Raw genomic sequence first — 16,675 nt, 5'->3', positions numbered from 1 at the left:
ACAGCATATCCAGACACTCCGGGATAATGATGGCATTGAAACAGAGGATGACACGCGTAAAGCTGAAATACTAAACAGCTTTTTCCAAAGCTGTTTCACAGAGGAAGACCACACTGCAGTTCCTTCTCTAAATTCTCGCACAAACGAAAAAATGGCTGACATCGAAATAAGTGCCCAAGGAATAGAAAAGCAACTGGAATCGCTCAACAGAGGAAAGTCCACTGGACGTGACGGGATACCAATTCGATTCTACACAGAGTACGCGTAAGAACTTGCCCCCTTCTGACAACCGTGTACCGCAAGTCTCTAGAGGAACGGAAGGTTCCAAACGATTGGAAAAGAGCACAGGTAGTCCCAGTCTTCAAAAAGGGTCGTCGAGCAGATGCGCAAAACTATAGACCTATATCTCTCACATCGATCCGTTGTAGAATTTTAGAACATGTTTTTTGCTCGCGTATCATGTCGTTTTTGGAAACCCAGAATCTACTCTGTAGAAATCAACATGGATTCCGGAAACAGCGATCGTGTGAGACCCAACTCGCTTTATTTGTTCATGAGACCCAGAAATTATTAGATACAGGCTCCCAGGTAGATGCTATTTTCCTAGACTTCCGGAAGGCGTTTGATACAGTTCCGCACTGTCGCCTGATAAACAAAGTAAGAGCCTACGGAATATCAGACCAGCTGTGTGACTGGATTGAAGAGTTTTTAGCAAACAGAACACAGCATGTTTTTATCAATGGAGAGATGTCTACAGACGTTAAGGTAACCTCTGCCGTGCTACAGGGGATTGTTATGGGACCATTGCTTTTCACAATATATATAAATGACCTAGTAGATAGTGTCGGAAGTTCCATGCGGCTTTTCGCGGATGATGCTGTAGTTTACAGAGAAGTTACAGCAAGAGAAAATTGTAGCGAAATGCAGGAAGATCTGCAGCAGATAGGCACTTGGTGCAGGGAGTGGCAACTGCCCCTTAACATAGACAAATGTAATGTATTGCGAATACATAGAAAGAAGGATCCTTTATTGTAGTTACTTCTGTAAAATATCTGGGAGTATGCATGCGGAACGATTTGAAGTGGAATGATCACATAAAATTAATTGTTGGTAAGGCGGGTACCAGGTTGAGATTTATTTGGAGAGTCCTTAGAAAATGTAGTTCATCAACAAACGAGGTAGCTTACAAAACACTCGTTCGACCTATACTTCAGTATTGCTCATCAGTGTGGGATCCGTACCAGATCGGGTTGACGGAGGAGTTAGAGAAGATTCAAAGAAGAGCGGTGCTTTTCGTCACAGGATTATTTGGTAACCGTGATAGTGTTACGGAGATGTTTAGTAAACTCAAGTGGCAGGCTCTGCAAGAGAGGAGCTCTGAATCTCGGTGTAGCTTGCTTGCTGGGTTTCGATAGGGTGCGTTTCTGGATGAGGTATCGAATAAATTGCTCCCCCCTACTTATATCTCCCGAGGAGATCACGCATGTAAAATTAGAGAAATTCGAGCGCCCACGGAGGCTTTCAGACAGTTGTTCTTTCCGCAAACCATACGCGACTGGAACAGAAAAGGTAGGTAATGACAGTGACATGTAAAGTGCCCTCTGCCACACACCGTTGGGTGGCTTGCAGAGTATAAATGTAGATGTAGATGTAGATGCATCTCAGAACAGTGATGCCATGACTTTCCCTGCCAAAGGAATTGCCTCTGCTTTGTTTGGTGGTGGAGAATCGGTGTTTTTCCAATGCTTTGAATGTTGTTTTGTCTCTGGGGTATAGCAGTGCACCAAAGTTTCATCTGTGGTAACAAATCGGCACAAAAAAATCTTTTTCGTTTCTCCTAAAATGGGCCAAACATTGTTTCGACATGTCCATTCTCAAGCATTTTTGATCCAGCGTAAAGAGTTGTGGCACCCATCTTGCAGATAATTTCTTCATTTCTAATTCTTCAGTTAAAATGTGATACACTCTTTCAGATGACATCTAACAAGTGTGAACAATTTCACCTACTTCCAATAGATGATCTTCCATGACCATTTTGTGCACTTATGCAATGATTTCTGGAGTACGACACATCTTGGTCGACCACTGCTTGGATCATCATCTAAGCACTCCCACCCAAATTTAAACTCTTTTGTCCATTTGGCAACAGTTGAATATGAAGGAGCAGAGTCCCCCAGTGTATTCTGGAAATTGGCGTGAATGTCCTTTTCATCCATCTTGTCTGAATGAAGTACTTAATCACTGCTCGAATCTTGATTCCCCCCCACCTTCACAAATTACTATGCAGGAACAACAACAGAGCCACGCCACTGCCACAGCTCTCTTCCAAGAGCACTGACATGGCACATGTTTACAGCCAACAGTCCAATGAATATCACATGAACAACTCATTCTAGTGCTGACTCTTGTGGTGATTCTGAGAACTTTTCAAACCACCCTCATACTCGAATCTAAGCCACACCTGAAAAATGAAACTCGAAATTCAAGGTGAGAGAAAAGTTTAAGGCCGCACCTTCAAATCGAAACAAAGTTGGTCCATTGTAGCATGAGACACAATTTAGGTCAAATGAATGACGATACAGCTACAGTAGTTCGGTTCGAGTCATAAGCTTAGCAGTTGAGCTTTACCAGGTAGCCATTGCTGTGCATACTTCGTCTGGTTTGAATTGATTGCTTATTTTTCTTTGATCTCGTAAGTGCTGATCTCTTTGTTATAGGTCTTTACATCACTCTAAACTGAAAATGCATTACTGTACTGTGTCATGCATTGTTTGTCACATTCTGATAATGAGTGTTTACAACCTGTAGTCGCTCTCGGCATGGCTTGCTTTTGTGCACACTAGCGCCGCTTACAATTAAAAAAAAAAAAGAGACTGAGAGGAATTGTCTCATTAGCGAAACATTGGCAAAGAGACTGCTATTTGTTGTTACTTACACTGCTGCTTTCTTTGATTATGATAAACAAGAACCAAATAATAGACAGCGTATGATAGATGATGATCTGAATGAGAGTTTAGCGAAAATTTTTCTCAGTTTGAAAATCTTTCTCAGTTTGAAAATCTTTGCAGACGCCTCTTTAGTACATTACATTCTGCACTGAAATTAGTCGTCTTAGATTTAAACATCCAGTCAATTGCCATGCTTCATTTCTGAGTGTGTCACTATTAGGCATAAGAATAATACAAGTATATATTAAAAACAAAGACTCCAAAACTTACCAAGCGGGAAAGCGCCGGTAGACAGGCACAATAAAACAACACACACACAAAATTTCGAGCTTTCGCAACGGCGGCTGCTTCGTCAGGAAAGAGGGAAGGATGTCGGTTTTAAGGGAGAGGGTAAGGAGTCATTCCAATCTGGGAGCGGAAAGACTTACCTTAGGGGGAAAAAAGGATAGGTATATACTCGCGCGCACGCACACACACACATATCCATCCATCCATATATATATTTTCCATGTTTGCTGTTGTATCTCTCTAGTTTCGTAGTTTATTAGGCAGACAGGATTTAAATGAGTTAGCAGCAAACACGAAAGAATACATGGCAAAATGTTCACATTTGTATTATTCTTATGGTGAAGAGAATACTGCATGTGATTCACAATTCATAGAAGTTCCTATAAGGAATCATCTCTTCTCACAGGTAGGAAAACATTCAGTATGTGGAGTTGGCCATATTGACAGACATCCCAAACAGTCTTGCCAGTTGGATTTTCGTAGTACATTGAAAGGCTGCTACATTCGAAGATGGACAATATGGAATTTGTATTTACTTCGTTGGATAATGTATGAAAATGCAGTGGTCAAAACTCGAGGGGAGAAAACAGCTCGTCTTCCACAATTTTTTTTTTTTAAATTTTAAATTTATTTGCTGAAGCAGAGGGTTTGGCGCCATTATTTATCTTTGTGACTGCAAAGCATGCCTGTGTAGCGCTACATTTATTCAACGGCAGAAGTTAGTTGTGGTGGCAACTACCAACATTTTTCAGAACTTCCACTTACTTTGCACTCGATTCTAAGCCACAGGAGGTTTTTGGATTACAAAAACCGGAAAAAAGCGCAGCTTAGATTTGAGTAAATACGGTACTTAAGTTGGAACTGGCACTTCAGGTTTTGAACCACCAAAAGATTATAATTTCTGAAGTTTGCTGTATTTAGTGAAAGCAGTCTGTGTATTAAAACTGTGAGCAGAAGTGATGAGTTGTCCCTCAGCTGCAGTAGGTGCCTGTAATATCTTCAATGTAACTAGATAGCAACTACAAATGCCAGAAAAACCCTACATGGCAGCTGGCCCGAGGCATAGCAGATGCTGTATCGATACTGGCTAGAGTTTACAGAGCTACTTAGTTGGCTTATGCAGCTTTTATTTACTGTGCCCTATGTTTGATATGGATAAACTCAGGGGTCCTGAATCTGTCAGCAACTTGTAAATTTCAGATAATTATTATTTCTGCTGGTAGTGATATTGAATAACACTGTTCAAGAATCACTACAATATTTGTCAGTACTGTGCTTCTTTTGTTGCTTGGCATGTATCTGTGGAAATAATATAACTAACCAGTACTTGGTCAGTCAGGCTCCACCATAGCGTGAGTGAAATAACTTTGTTATTAACAATTTGTAGGACTAGAATGTAGAATGTGGTAGCCCCCAAATAAAGTTTGTGGTAAAATATTGACTTGTAACATAGAATGTTTACATTTGTCATTAGGGCCATATTCAAACACACTTTGCCATATTTAATGCACTTTTCATGATAAAAGCAAAACTACAAGGTAAAGTCAGGATACAACGAGTATTTTGATGCATATTATGTGGCTCTACTCTTACTTCCTGCAGGATGTGGAGGGCATTGTTGTTGGCTTGTGGATCACCATGCCTAATAAGCTCTGCATTTATCTACAAAGCAGACAATACAGAAAACTCATGGTGCTCACAAAATAGCTGTGATTAGCATGCGGCTGTTTCCTACCACTTGACTTCTGAAATGTCAATCACAAAGCTATTTTAATCGAAAAACAACACTCTTCAAAAAAGTAACCAAAAGTTCTTTGAAGAATATTAGTATTGTGCCTGAGTTACTAACGAATGAAAATCAGTTAATGTCAGAATGAAAATCAGTTAATGTCAGCTTTAATGTGAATTACAGAATATAAGACATGGTACAGGTTACTATTGGTGTGGGACAGATGGCAAAGTATCTCAACATCACAGGGCTCAAACTAGTTGCAGAAGGGTATTATATATTAGCTGTACTTGATGTTGAAGGAAAAAGTATACTGTGTAAATAGTTTTTTTCCTTTCTTTAACTTTTCCAGAAATTAATATTTAACTTGTTGGTTATTGATACTCTTGTAATTTTTAAAAATTATTCTACAAAAACATTGTTCTATCAGTGTTCTTCTAGTATCACTGTGTTATAAGACACCTATTATTGAATTATTGTTGTTTGTGGTGTTCATTTTGCTTACGTTTATTTGCAGGAGGGGAACAGGAGCATTTGCTAAAGGAAAACCTAATAGTGATGAACTTAGCTCTGGTTACCGATTGAGAGAGACTGATAACCGTTTAAATCGAACAAAACATCGACAGAACCCTGTGCAAAAGCCAGAGTTTGTGGGGGAAAGAGAATTGATTGACAGTGCAGTCAATAACAGGTCATCTGCCAGCAGTGAAGCTAAAACATCTATTGTTGCTCCTTTAAGCATTAAGGAACTACGGCAAAAGGGATTAACAAAATACGATGCAGAACTGCTGATTGCAGCCCAAGGATCTAAATTTTCAGATATTGAACATGCAGTTAGCAGTGGAACACGTAGAGGAGTTGAGAAGATGACGGCAGTGTCCACCACGCAAGAATCTTCTGCTGCATCTTTACCACTTGGAAAGGCCAGCACCGAACGAATTGCAAAAGAACGGAGTGAAAGGATAACTAGAAGGGAAGTTATGCGCTCAGGTTGTCATTCATTAAAGTCTGTTCGCTCAGGTGGTTCCAGTCGATCCCAACGGCTTTTGCGCAAAGCGCAGACCAGGTCGGAATTAAAGACAATGCAGTTAAATTCTTCACAGGTTGACGATGATGATGATAATGTTACTCTTTCAAACTTAATTAGTCGCAGTTCATCATCTTTGACAGAGGATACTCAAAATAGTAATAGTAATTGCTCTAGCAATAGCAACAGTAGCTGTATCAGCAGTCTTAGCAGCCTTAGCAATGACAGTGGGGTAGTTTCTGACAGTGATGGGCAGAAAGATTGTTGTGACATGCAGGTAGGGGCTGATGCACCTGAGGGCGAGACTTGCGGGATCACCTTAAGGAATCACAAAAGGTTGAATGAACTTTCAGTAGATGCTTGCCTTGTCACAGAAAGAGCTGTTAGTTGTAGCATAAATCATCAGGTGGAATCTAATTGTGTTGTAGAACGTCAGATGCCCGAATCACGGCAAGATGAAACTATTGAGAGACTCAGTGAAGTGACACCTGTGTCGCATGCACCAGTCAGCAATACTACACAAGCTGAATGTGAGGATAAAAGAGCAGTGTTTGAAGTCCTTCAGGAAACTAACGAAGAAACTACATGTGAGCCATCGAAAGCAGTTGTTGATAATAAAACTGTAGAGAATGAAAACAAAGAGTATTCTGATGTTGTAGTGGAGGCAGAACAGTCTTTCAATGATAATGATAATGATAATGATAATAATGATGATGATGATGATGATGTGGATGATGATTATGATGAAAATATTCCGAATAAGAATGAGACTGATAGTTGTGTTGATTCAGATGTTGGTATGGAAAATGGACACACTGCATCATTTGATACTGGAGCAAATGAGAGCTTTCTTGAAGATGATAGCGGCCATCAAAGTGGCCAGTCGTGTTCAACGATAAATGCAGATTCCCAGTGTGAACTTACAGGAGAACCTGCTGTTGCACCACTGTCTAATCAAAACCTACATTGTAGTGAACTTCATGTGAATAACAGTGTGGAAAATAATTTTAGTTCTGTGACTCAGTACACAGAAAGGACGAAGGATATCTATGAATTTAGTGACAAAGAAGATAGTGATTTAGCTGAACCCCAACGTTTTTGTCGTTCTAGGTTGTTAGGAAATTCTCTTGGTAGTAATTCAGTTAGATCACCAACATTGTGTAACAGTGCTATTGAATGTTGGAATAAAAATTCTTGTGAGGTGAGAGAGACATCAGTAAAAGTGCACCACTCAACAGACACCGAATGTGCTCGTGAAAATAATATGTCCAAACATTCGCTACCATTAAGTGCGCCGATGCCACCCCCTAAACCAAGTGAGCCAGGACGTTTAAAACTAACACTGCGCATGAAGCGTAGTCCGATGTTGGATGAAATTATAGAATCTGGTTCAAATTTCAGTGATGACAGTTTTGCTCCAGAGTATGAAATTCTAAGGGTTGAAGGTGTAGAAAATGAGAATCTTATGAGAGGAAGTCATAAAAATGGTTCTCATAGAAAGAAGAGGCACAAATCTAAGGATAGAGAAAAGAAGCATAGACGGTTAAAAGAACTTATGAATCGACAAACTTTTGACGATATAAACGAAGAAAATAACATTTTTCGAAAAAGTGAATGCAACAGCTTCTATTCTTCTTCGAGCAAGGTGGAAACTTTCGTTCGCCCGCCCATGAAACGCTTAAGACTGATATTAGGTAACGAGACTCATACTATTGATATACCAGCTACTGCCACAACAGCACCCATTTCAAAATCAGCTTAGTTTGAAATTACTTGAGTTTAACGTCTTTCATGCAATTAATGTATGGCTCTGGTAGCCCTCAGTAGAGTTATCATTGGAGCCCATAATTGAAGAGTATTTAGTAATATTTCATTAGTCTGACAGTTTCAGAACAATATTGCAGAAGTCTAATACTTCTATTTTGTTGGGCTTATTACCCTAATTGGAATTTCAAACTTAACATGCAAAAACTAGTTTTGCATTTGCCTAACAAAGCGCAAAAAGAAGAGGTTTCTGTTGTAATTTCATGGAGTGATCGAAAGTTTCTACTTGTAAATGGATATATTTTTGCATTGAAATTCATAAATGAATATCTGTTGCCATTAGTTGACACAGTAATTATGTAATAATTGATGCCTTAGACAATTTGACTCTCTAAAATTTGTATTGAGGTTTGTGTTTTACATATTTACGTACCATTTTATGTACAGCCACACAAAGTTTTGTGGTTGTAGATCTTCTGTTCTTCTCAGATGGTAATACATAATGCACTTCTGAATCTGTTCTGTCATTTACATAAAAGTTTTGTGGCATGTACGTGCGTGAAATTTGATTGAATAAGATACATAAATTAAGATATGGTATAATTTAGCTAGCATTGTGAAGAAAATGAAAAGGCAGTGTGTTTGAAAATGCCCTTTATATCATCTTCCACCTGGGTATCACCATAAATATCTAAACGCAGTGTGCAAAGTTTGATATTGATTTATAAGTTGAAATTAATATTGGTTTATAAGTTGAGATTAATATTAAAAAAATGCAGTAAGTTGTAAAATTCCTGGCAACTAAAATATTGAAAATTTCAGTTCAGAGTTAAAATGAAAAGGGGAAGATGTTTGTTTGAAGTAATGCTTTGTTAAAAGCACTCCTCTCCCGCTTTGACTTATACAGTGTTTTATTATCATTGGCTGTTTAGAAAACGATAAACAGTACTTGTTCTAGTAATGAACAATATTGGTAATTTTACTAAACTCACAGATCCGAATATTGCATTGCTTCCAAATGGGCAAAAACACTTCTGCCTTTTGAGTATGTCAACCTGACCAGTGTCATTTCATTGTTGTTACTTATGTATCTTATCTCCCCCTCCCCCCTTTTTTCCAGCACTTCATTTGGTGCCTGCTGTTTGTATGTTCACACAATTCTCATAGAGTTATAAAAGTAGCATATATAACAATTGCACTGCCGTTCATGTCAGTGGTTACGTAGAATTATGTGTAATTATTATGAGTATGTGTGGTGTTACCTTATTGTCAAATCTCCTTTTTTTTCATTTCTGTTGTGTGATGAATACAGTTTCTGCTTTTGTTAATTGATATATATACTTTGTTTCTATGTGGTTTTGAGACATGTCTAAAGAAATATTAGTAAGTTGCAAGTCAAATGTGATAACTTTTTCAGTTGATGAAATAGTGCATTATGTTGCCTCATGTGAATTTCAGTCCATGGACATTACTGGAAAATTCTTGTAGCAACTATGAAACATTGCTTTTGTGAAACACACTTACATATATCCTGTTAAATTAGTCACATAATAACTTTTTAATTATATGAATTCCATCATGTGGCATTTTGTGTGCAAGTTCATTACTCATTCTTGCTTTTTCTGTACTGTTATTCTACAGTTTTAAAGTTTTCTCTTGTAAAGGTGTAATTATTATCTTTATTATATTGTTACTGTAGCCTGTCTGTCTAAAGTTAGGTTAATATTATTCTTGCTCATGTTGACGTATTAACACTGGAATGGTGACTAAATATTACTATGCTCTAGAAATGTGCCTGACATAATGGACTTAGGTACTTTAAAATTTATATAGATATGTTTTCATATACACAGTGGCTCAGCCTTTTTTTACCCCCTTTGTTACTAATTTGGGTAATCTTTTTGCAGCAGATCCATTTACAATTATCTCGGTGAATATTTCTAGTCAAAACCTTTTAAATAAGACAGCTGAGGAATTGTGTGCTTCTGAGCAACTAAATATGCCTGAGAAATATGTGCTTACATCATCAGTTGTGAAGTTATCTTGAGATGGTTGTTATTTTGTTGTTATAATCATGGAAAGCACAAAACGTATGCACTGGCATACAGTATTGTCTCTAAAAATATTCTGATAGGTTTCTTGTTTTTATAAAAATAAAAACTTAATATTCAGTTTCTCAATCATTGTCTCAAGTCAGAAGTAATAAGATTTTGTATTTATTTGGTTTTTCCATTTGTGTTTCTCTTTATCTGTATTACATTGTCAAGGCATATTCAGCTGCACGTGGAACATTTAGGTTCAGCTGAATCTCATGATCAGATGTATCTAATTTGTTCCCTTTATTGCATAAATCATTTGTTATTCACTGGACATATATTCAGAATTAATACTTGTTTATGGCAGCATTCTCAAATGCATAGAATTACCATATTCCACCTATAAAATGAATAGACCCATTTTCTTAATTTGTAGGTGTTGAAAAATAGCCATAAGATCTGTGAAATTGTCTCCCTGTGTATTCCTCCCTCATCTATGGTGAATGGTGTAAGATGTGAATGGATAATATATTTTTCTGCAACACGCTGGTGCTAAGGGGAAGTAGTACTTCAACAATATTGAATGTGGCCTCCAATTTTCTCTACTGTTTGCTTTTCTTATACTTCCAGAGCCTCACTGCCAATAATTGTAGTTCTATTATTTTCAGTCTTTTAGGTGATATATAATTGCATTTGCTTCTCCACATTCTGTTACTAATGTAACTATGTGTAACCATGAGCTGTTGCTGTCATTGTGTGGAAGAGGACTTGGCACGGTCTTGAATATGATTATAGGGTCGCCTTTTTTCTTTAAAGAAATTGGCTGTTCATAAATTAATCATTCCATTCCGTAGTGAAATAAAAGACGCAATCAGCTCTTCTTGTGCCAATGTCCTCATTTCAGTACATGCATCATGCATATTTGTAGTAAAATTGATTTTTATTTACTTGATATGTATATAAAAGTGGGATTGAAATGTGCAGAGAATGGTCTTTATATACATATATCAAATTCACATTTGAATGAAGAATTCCTGAAAATGTGGGAATATTTTCATTTGGCTGTTAAAATGTTAGTGTGTTTATATTGTGTGTGTGCGTGTGCATGTGCTTCTGTATATAAGTATGTCAGTACATAATTTTCAAAAACTGCCAGTCAGTTTAGATGTAAATAGTTAAGTCTTTGAATAGTATACATGTTTCTTCATTTTGTAGGCATGGTATGCCCTTTTTCTGTAGCAAACAGTGATGTGCAAATGAAGTTGTTTTATGTCACATGTGCTTATGGTGTCTGTGGACCATTTGTGAATTGATTAATCTTTCTTGTCCAGTATGGCCGTCATATAATATTTTGTGCCACCACTCACAATCAAGTGTTTTACATAGCAATAAGATTGCAAATGCTAAAGCTGAAGTATCTGGTATTTGGTGGAGGCTACTTTGCTACATATTAAGAAACATGTGTCTTTTCTTGTTGGTTGTTAACTTCTGTTGTGATATTTACCTCACTTATTTTAAATGTTGTTGTATTTAATAAATAGTTTAGTTTTTAAGTATTCAAGTACTTCATCTTATTGAAACATTATTTAATTGCACTCCCTTAATTTCAAGGGAGCTGATATTGTAGTATGGATAATATTTATCTGCTGCTTTGTTTTTCATTTTGTGCTGGGGCAAAAATCATACTTTCTATGAGAGAGGAAAAAAAAATGCATGTATGAATCTTGTTGATCTGGTTTTATTTGTTCATTTTGATGGACACATCAAAGCCTGGAATATGTAAAGAATCAAAATGTAATAGTTCTTGATCTACAGGAAGGGAAAAATTCCCCAGAGATGTGGAATGTCGGTTTTTGGTACTTACTTATGAAAGCTTACTCTGCTCATATGAATTTTAAAGAAAATCTTCACTATTTTATGAAGAGAAGATGAGGGTACAGAAAAACTTGTGAGCAGTTTTCAAGAGTGTAGCACTTCTCATATATTTGAGCAAAATGTGGAAAACTGAAGCAATAATGATTAGCTTTAATGCAATTTATTTCTGTACATTTGTCCACTTACAAATATATTTCCAACTTTAAATAAACATATAGTGGAAGTTATGTGAACTACAGCTAATTGTGAAGCTATGAATTCCCTTATTGGAATGAAATGTGGTGTCTGTTTTTTGAAGGTATGATGTCAAACATTTAACTCTCTCTCTCTCTCTCTCTCTCTCTCTCTCTCTCTCTCTCTCTCTCTCTCTCTCTCTCTCTCTCTCTCTCTCCTTTCTGGTGTTCCCTCCCTCTCCCTGTTTCTTTGCATGTTTTGGTGCATTTTTGTCGGGGTACAGTTAATTTACCTGTAGATGAGATATTTGATTTTGTAAGAAATAGTTGAGCCAAAGTTTTCCAATTTTCAGTATTGTGTTATGCATTTTGTTAAATAGTTTGGAGTTGCTCCTTTGTGACTCCACATTTGTTGTGCAGTGACTACAGAGATGGGCTTGTTTCTCTATTCTGTGTGCATCTGTACCTGAATTCTGGAATCACTAATTGTAATGAATGATTAGATGATAGACATACGGTTCCATGTCAGGTAAAGTCAGGCTACTTTCCGCAATCTGGGAAAATTATGTTGGTGGATCATCTGATCAATTTTACACACCCTGAAGAAAATGCTGCTGTTATTAATGTTATTGCTCCTATTAAATATTCTGTATGTTGGATGAACAGATGTGAGGGACTATTCCTGAAAGTCAAAGCTTACATTAAAGAAGAAACACATCTACAATTCTACTATATTTAAAAGTATAGTGATTCACTAATTTTACTTTTTTGTACTTTGGTGGGGGGAGAGTGGTAAGAGTAAAATATAAACCTTGGGGGAACCAAATAAAGAGACAGAGCCAACATAAGGACCATAGTTTTTCCTTTTATGTCTCCTGTGTTTCATTTTTTTTCTTCTATACCCAATATAATTATTTACAGTTGACACAATCGGTTGAAGTCTCGCTTCCACTTTAATGCATAGCTGAGGAGTTTCTAGCTCTTTGTTGATTCATTTGCTTACCTTTGTAAGACAGATCAACATTTAACTTTTTTATTTATGTAACTGAAAACTAACTATGGCACCACCGTTCCTGTAGCAACGAAAATGTTGCCTGTGCCAGTGACAATCTGATTCATTTTTTTTTTTTTATAGTGTAACATTTTACTGTGAATTGTGGAAAATAGAACTTTGAGACGATATCATTAACCTCTCCCATCCTCAGAGTTTGTACTGACTCATGTATGACTACAAGCTGCTTGACTGCAAATAGTTTTTTATTGTTGCTTCAACTGTATAGTAATTATTATGTCAAGATTGGCTGCTTACTACAAATATTCACACAGCTTGTTTCAGCAATTTATTGTTACCTTTCAGTGACTGTACAAGTCTTCTAGGAATTCATGTTCTGTCACAAATGAGTGCCAAGAAGAAAGTATAAGATTTCTTTATTATTACAATTTTTGCAACCACTGAGTAACCTTACAAGAAACAGATTCTCATTGTTCCTGAGTAGTCAGAAGCTATATCATACTGGCGAAATTTTATTAGTGTGCAAGTAAGAACATACTTTGTTAGGGAGAAATAATGACTGAAACCCTTTGCATGGACTTTCGTTGCTAAAAAGATAGGGACAGAGGGTAGGTTTGCATTTCTTATATATCATTATAGATTTAATTGTGTTGATAATTAAATTCATATGAAACACAAATATACCAGAACAATAACACACAAATTTTGTATCAGTGGTCCTAAAGATCAGAAGTTTCAATTTAATGTAAGGGAAGCAAATAATGTAAAATGGGTGATCACTCTACATTAATATTAAGTAGCCACTATTTGCTGATTGCTCCCACTTAGAATTAAACAGCAGGGTTTTTGGTTTCACCATCCATATAGTGACCATATTGTGCTTAGTTGGTTGGAAGTATTTGAAAAATGAATGCAAAAATCAACAAAATTATCATCTTTCAACTATAAAGCAGCACAGAATTCAAACTGCTCATTTTGGTGAGAGCATCAGGAGTAATACAGCTTTTACCTGACAGAACAAGAAAAAGGCACTAAAAAGCAGAGGCAGATGAAGTTATTGTTACATGATAGATTGCTTCACCACAAATATGCAATATGTGTTGAAAAAGCACTGCAATTTGACCAGCTTCAGTTACTTTGTGTGCAAAATGTAGGTCAAATATGGTCCACAATACAAGACTTTGTTTATAACTGTTTCTGAAGATAATCACAATTCTCTCAAGTAATACTATTTCTCTGTCCTTTATGGGAAAACTCATTTAGACTTCATTATGAAGACTACCTCCAGCTTTAAAAATAGTTGACAATCTAACTGTGCTAATAGAACAGAGTGAAAATTGTGTAATTGACAAAAGATTGAAATTACAATTATCATTTGTGGGGTGAAAAATGAAACAAAAATAACTTATTAGGATATAATTGGGGGTGAGGGAGAGGGTACTGTTAAGAAAACTATGGCTTTTGCAGACTGACAGTGGGATAGGAAAAGGAAAAAACCGGCTCACAGCTTCTTCTTACCCCCTCTCCCCCATCCTACTTTTCTTGTTTGTCAGGTGGTGGCCTCATTTATTAATCATTCCTTTTCCACAGTCTTCTATCTTCTTTGTTCTTCTTACTATAGCTTCAAAAGGTGGAACCTTTTAGCAAACACCCAAGATAAATTTCTTTATTGGTGTAATGTACTTGGAAAGAATAACTTTTTAGCTATAATTGGTAACTGCAGAGATTTGAAACCAGATGTTCAGTGTGTGTGTCTTATCCCCAACGTACGTTGTGTGTTCTTGGATAAGCTGTTACCTTTTTTGTTTCCTGAAAATCTCTTTAGTTTCTGAGATTCCTTGAATTGTTTTTGTGAATGATGGGAATTAAATGAGAGGACAGTTGATTCAGAAAGCATTAGTGTGCACATTTAGACTGCCCTTTTTAGTATTCCAGTTGAATGTATGAAATCGAGTAGCACAAGTTAAGTATTATTTGCAGAGTAAGTGTTTATTCTACACTAAGTTGTGTGTTCCATTTTGGACTATTTTTTTCTGTTTTATGAAGAAGTTGCATTATTACATTGCCCACAGCAGACTCGTACCAGGTTGGGTGTCTTAATTGGAATAGCTCTTACTTTGTCTTTAAGTTCCTAACAGATTTGAATCATGATGCTGTGAGCCATAAGGGAATCAAGTATACACAAAATCATGTTTGTACAAGATGTATGTGACTTCTTCCCATATTGTAAATATTGGTAGAATTTGATATGGAGAATAATGTGTAATATAAAAATTAAACACTGCCATTGTAATAAAGATTCATGGAATGCAAACTGGATCATTTTGTGAAGATAATGTTTCCTGATTAAACCTAATTTTTGTCTGCAACACTGCCATTGCAATAAAAATTGGTGAAGTGCACTAACGCATTTTATGCAGAGAATCCTCTCCTTGATCAAGCCTTGTAGAAGTATGTTTATAAACTTATTACCTTGAACAACTGTTGTGCCAATTTATGTATGAGCTGGTAAAGCACTAATGTGGTTGAAAAATGTCTGTTCTTGTGTGTCATTGCTCATGTTTGGAGTGTGTGTTTGATCATCATAAAGAATGCACATTAAGTTGCAGACAGGCACAATTTACACACTCACATAAAGCTTTTGGCCACAGCCTTCATAGCTAAATAGAAATACATAAGCAAGCACACCTTATGCACACATGGCCTGAGATCCTGGAGTTGGTGGTTACATATGCATGAAGTGTGCTTGCTTACTTTTATGACTGGAGTTTATCTTTTGCTGATGAAGGCTGTGGCTGAAAGCCAGTCAGATTCACATCACCAATACTGCAGGCCGTTCTATTTGGTTGTTATCTCTCTCTCCAGGAAGATATTCATGAGGTATGCAGTGTACTTAAGTATTATTCCCTTGGAAGACAAACTATTGGTGAAATGTTGAATGTATGACTGAACAGCAGGTTTGAGGATCCTGTCTTTGTTCTGCACAGCGTGCAAATAATTGTAATGTCAGACATCTGTATGTGATATTGGCCTAGAGTGTGATGGATCCATCTCCCAGATGAATGCATGGTACTACATACCTGAGTCATGCTTTGATACCTTCCTGCCTCCACACGTTTTTGTGATTACTTTCAGGCTTCAGATAAATCGTTAACTCGTCAGGGAAGAGAGCCTGACGCCATTGATCCAGGTTCCATTCCTGGTGTTCCCTTGTCCTCATATGTGCACAACAGTGGGAGGGGGGGGGGGGGGAGGTTGTAGTTTTAATGGGTGTTTTCAAGACCAGATTGTGTGGACATAACTACATACTTTCTGGGCTGATATAGCCCTCCCTGTTACCATCCAAAAAGGAAGTATGTAGTTCTGCTATATTTCCTTTGAGGTACATACATTGTGTTTGGAAATTCCCATGACAAACTTCTAGTACTTGTAGAGGGTAAACTATAGTTTCCGTGCTACAGCCATTTGAAAAGATGCCAAGTATGCCACTTTTACAGATAATTGATTACCTGTGACCCAGTACACCACTTGTTTCACAGTCCCATTCATTAATAGCCAAAGAAATTACTTTTGTACTCGTTGACTGGCCCTAAATGTGATGCAGTATGGCCTCTTCCAGTTCGGGTGTGTGGTGTTTCCTCGGTGCACCAGTCACATCTACTGATGGTGAAGGTGCTACCCTTTTTTTAAGATACTGCGTAATTCTGGTGGAAAAGGCTATGTGATGGAGTCAGACATTGTGGAGACTGGTCATGATTAAGACAAAGAGCAGCTCTTCCATTAGCATGAGATTTGCCATTCAGAAGGATCTTGTTGTATTTTG

At 37.1% G+C, this 16,675-nt stretch overlaps 1 protein-coding gene across 2 annotated transcripts in view; it reads left to right on the top strand.

The window, feature by feature from the left end:
* Positions 1–15,254, top strand: part of LOC126354090 (histone-lysine N-methyltransferase KMT5B-A) — a 41,979-nt gene extending 26,725 nt beyond the window's left edge. For both annotated transcript variants that reach the window (XM_050003475.1, XM_050003476.1), the window contains exon 7: positions 5,483–15,254. In XM_050003475.1, the coding sequence (XP_049859432.1) occupies positions 5,483–7,754 (2,272 nt within the window). In that variant the 3' untranslated portion in view covers positions 7,755–15,254. The remainder of the gene's footprint in view (positions 1–5,482) is intronic.
* The last annotated feature ends 1,421 nt before the right edge of the window (positions 15,255–16,675 follow it).

This window comes from Schistocerca gregaria, chromosome 3 (assembly GCF_023897955.1).
Source record: "Schistocerca gregaria isolate iqSchGreg1 chromosome 3, iqSchGreg1.2, whole genome shotgun sequence".
Lineage (NCBI taxonomy): Eukaryota > Metazoa > Arthropoda > Insecta > Orthoptera > Acrididae > Schistocerca > Schistocerca gregaria.
Note: the sequence above shows the minus strand (reverse complement) of the source record. Positions and strands in the feature narration are given on the sequence as shown.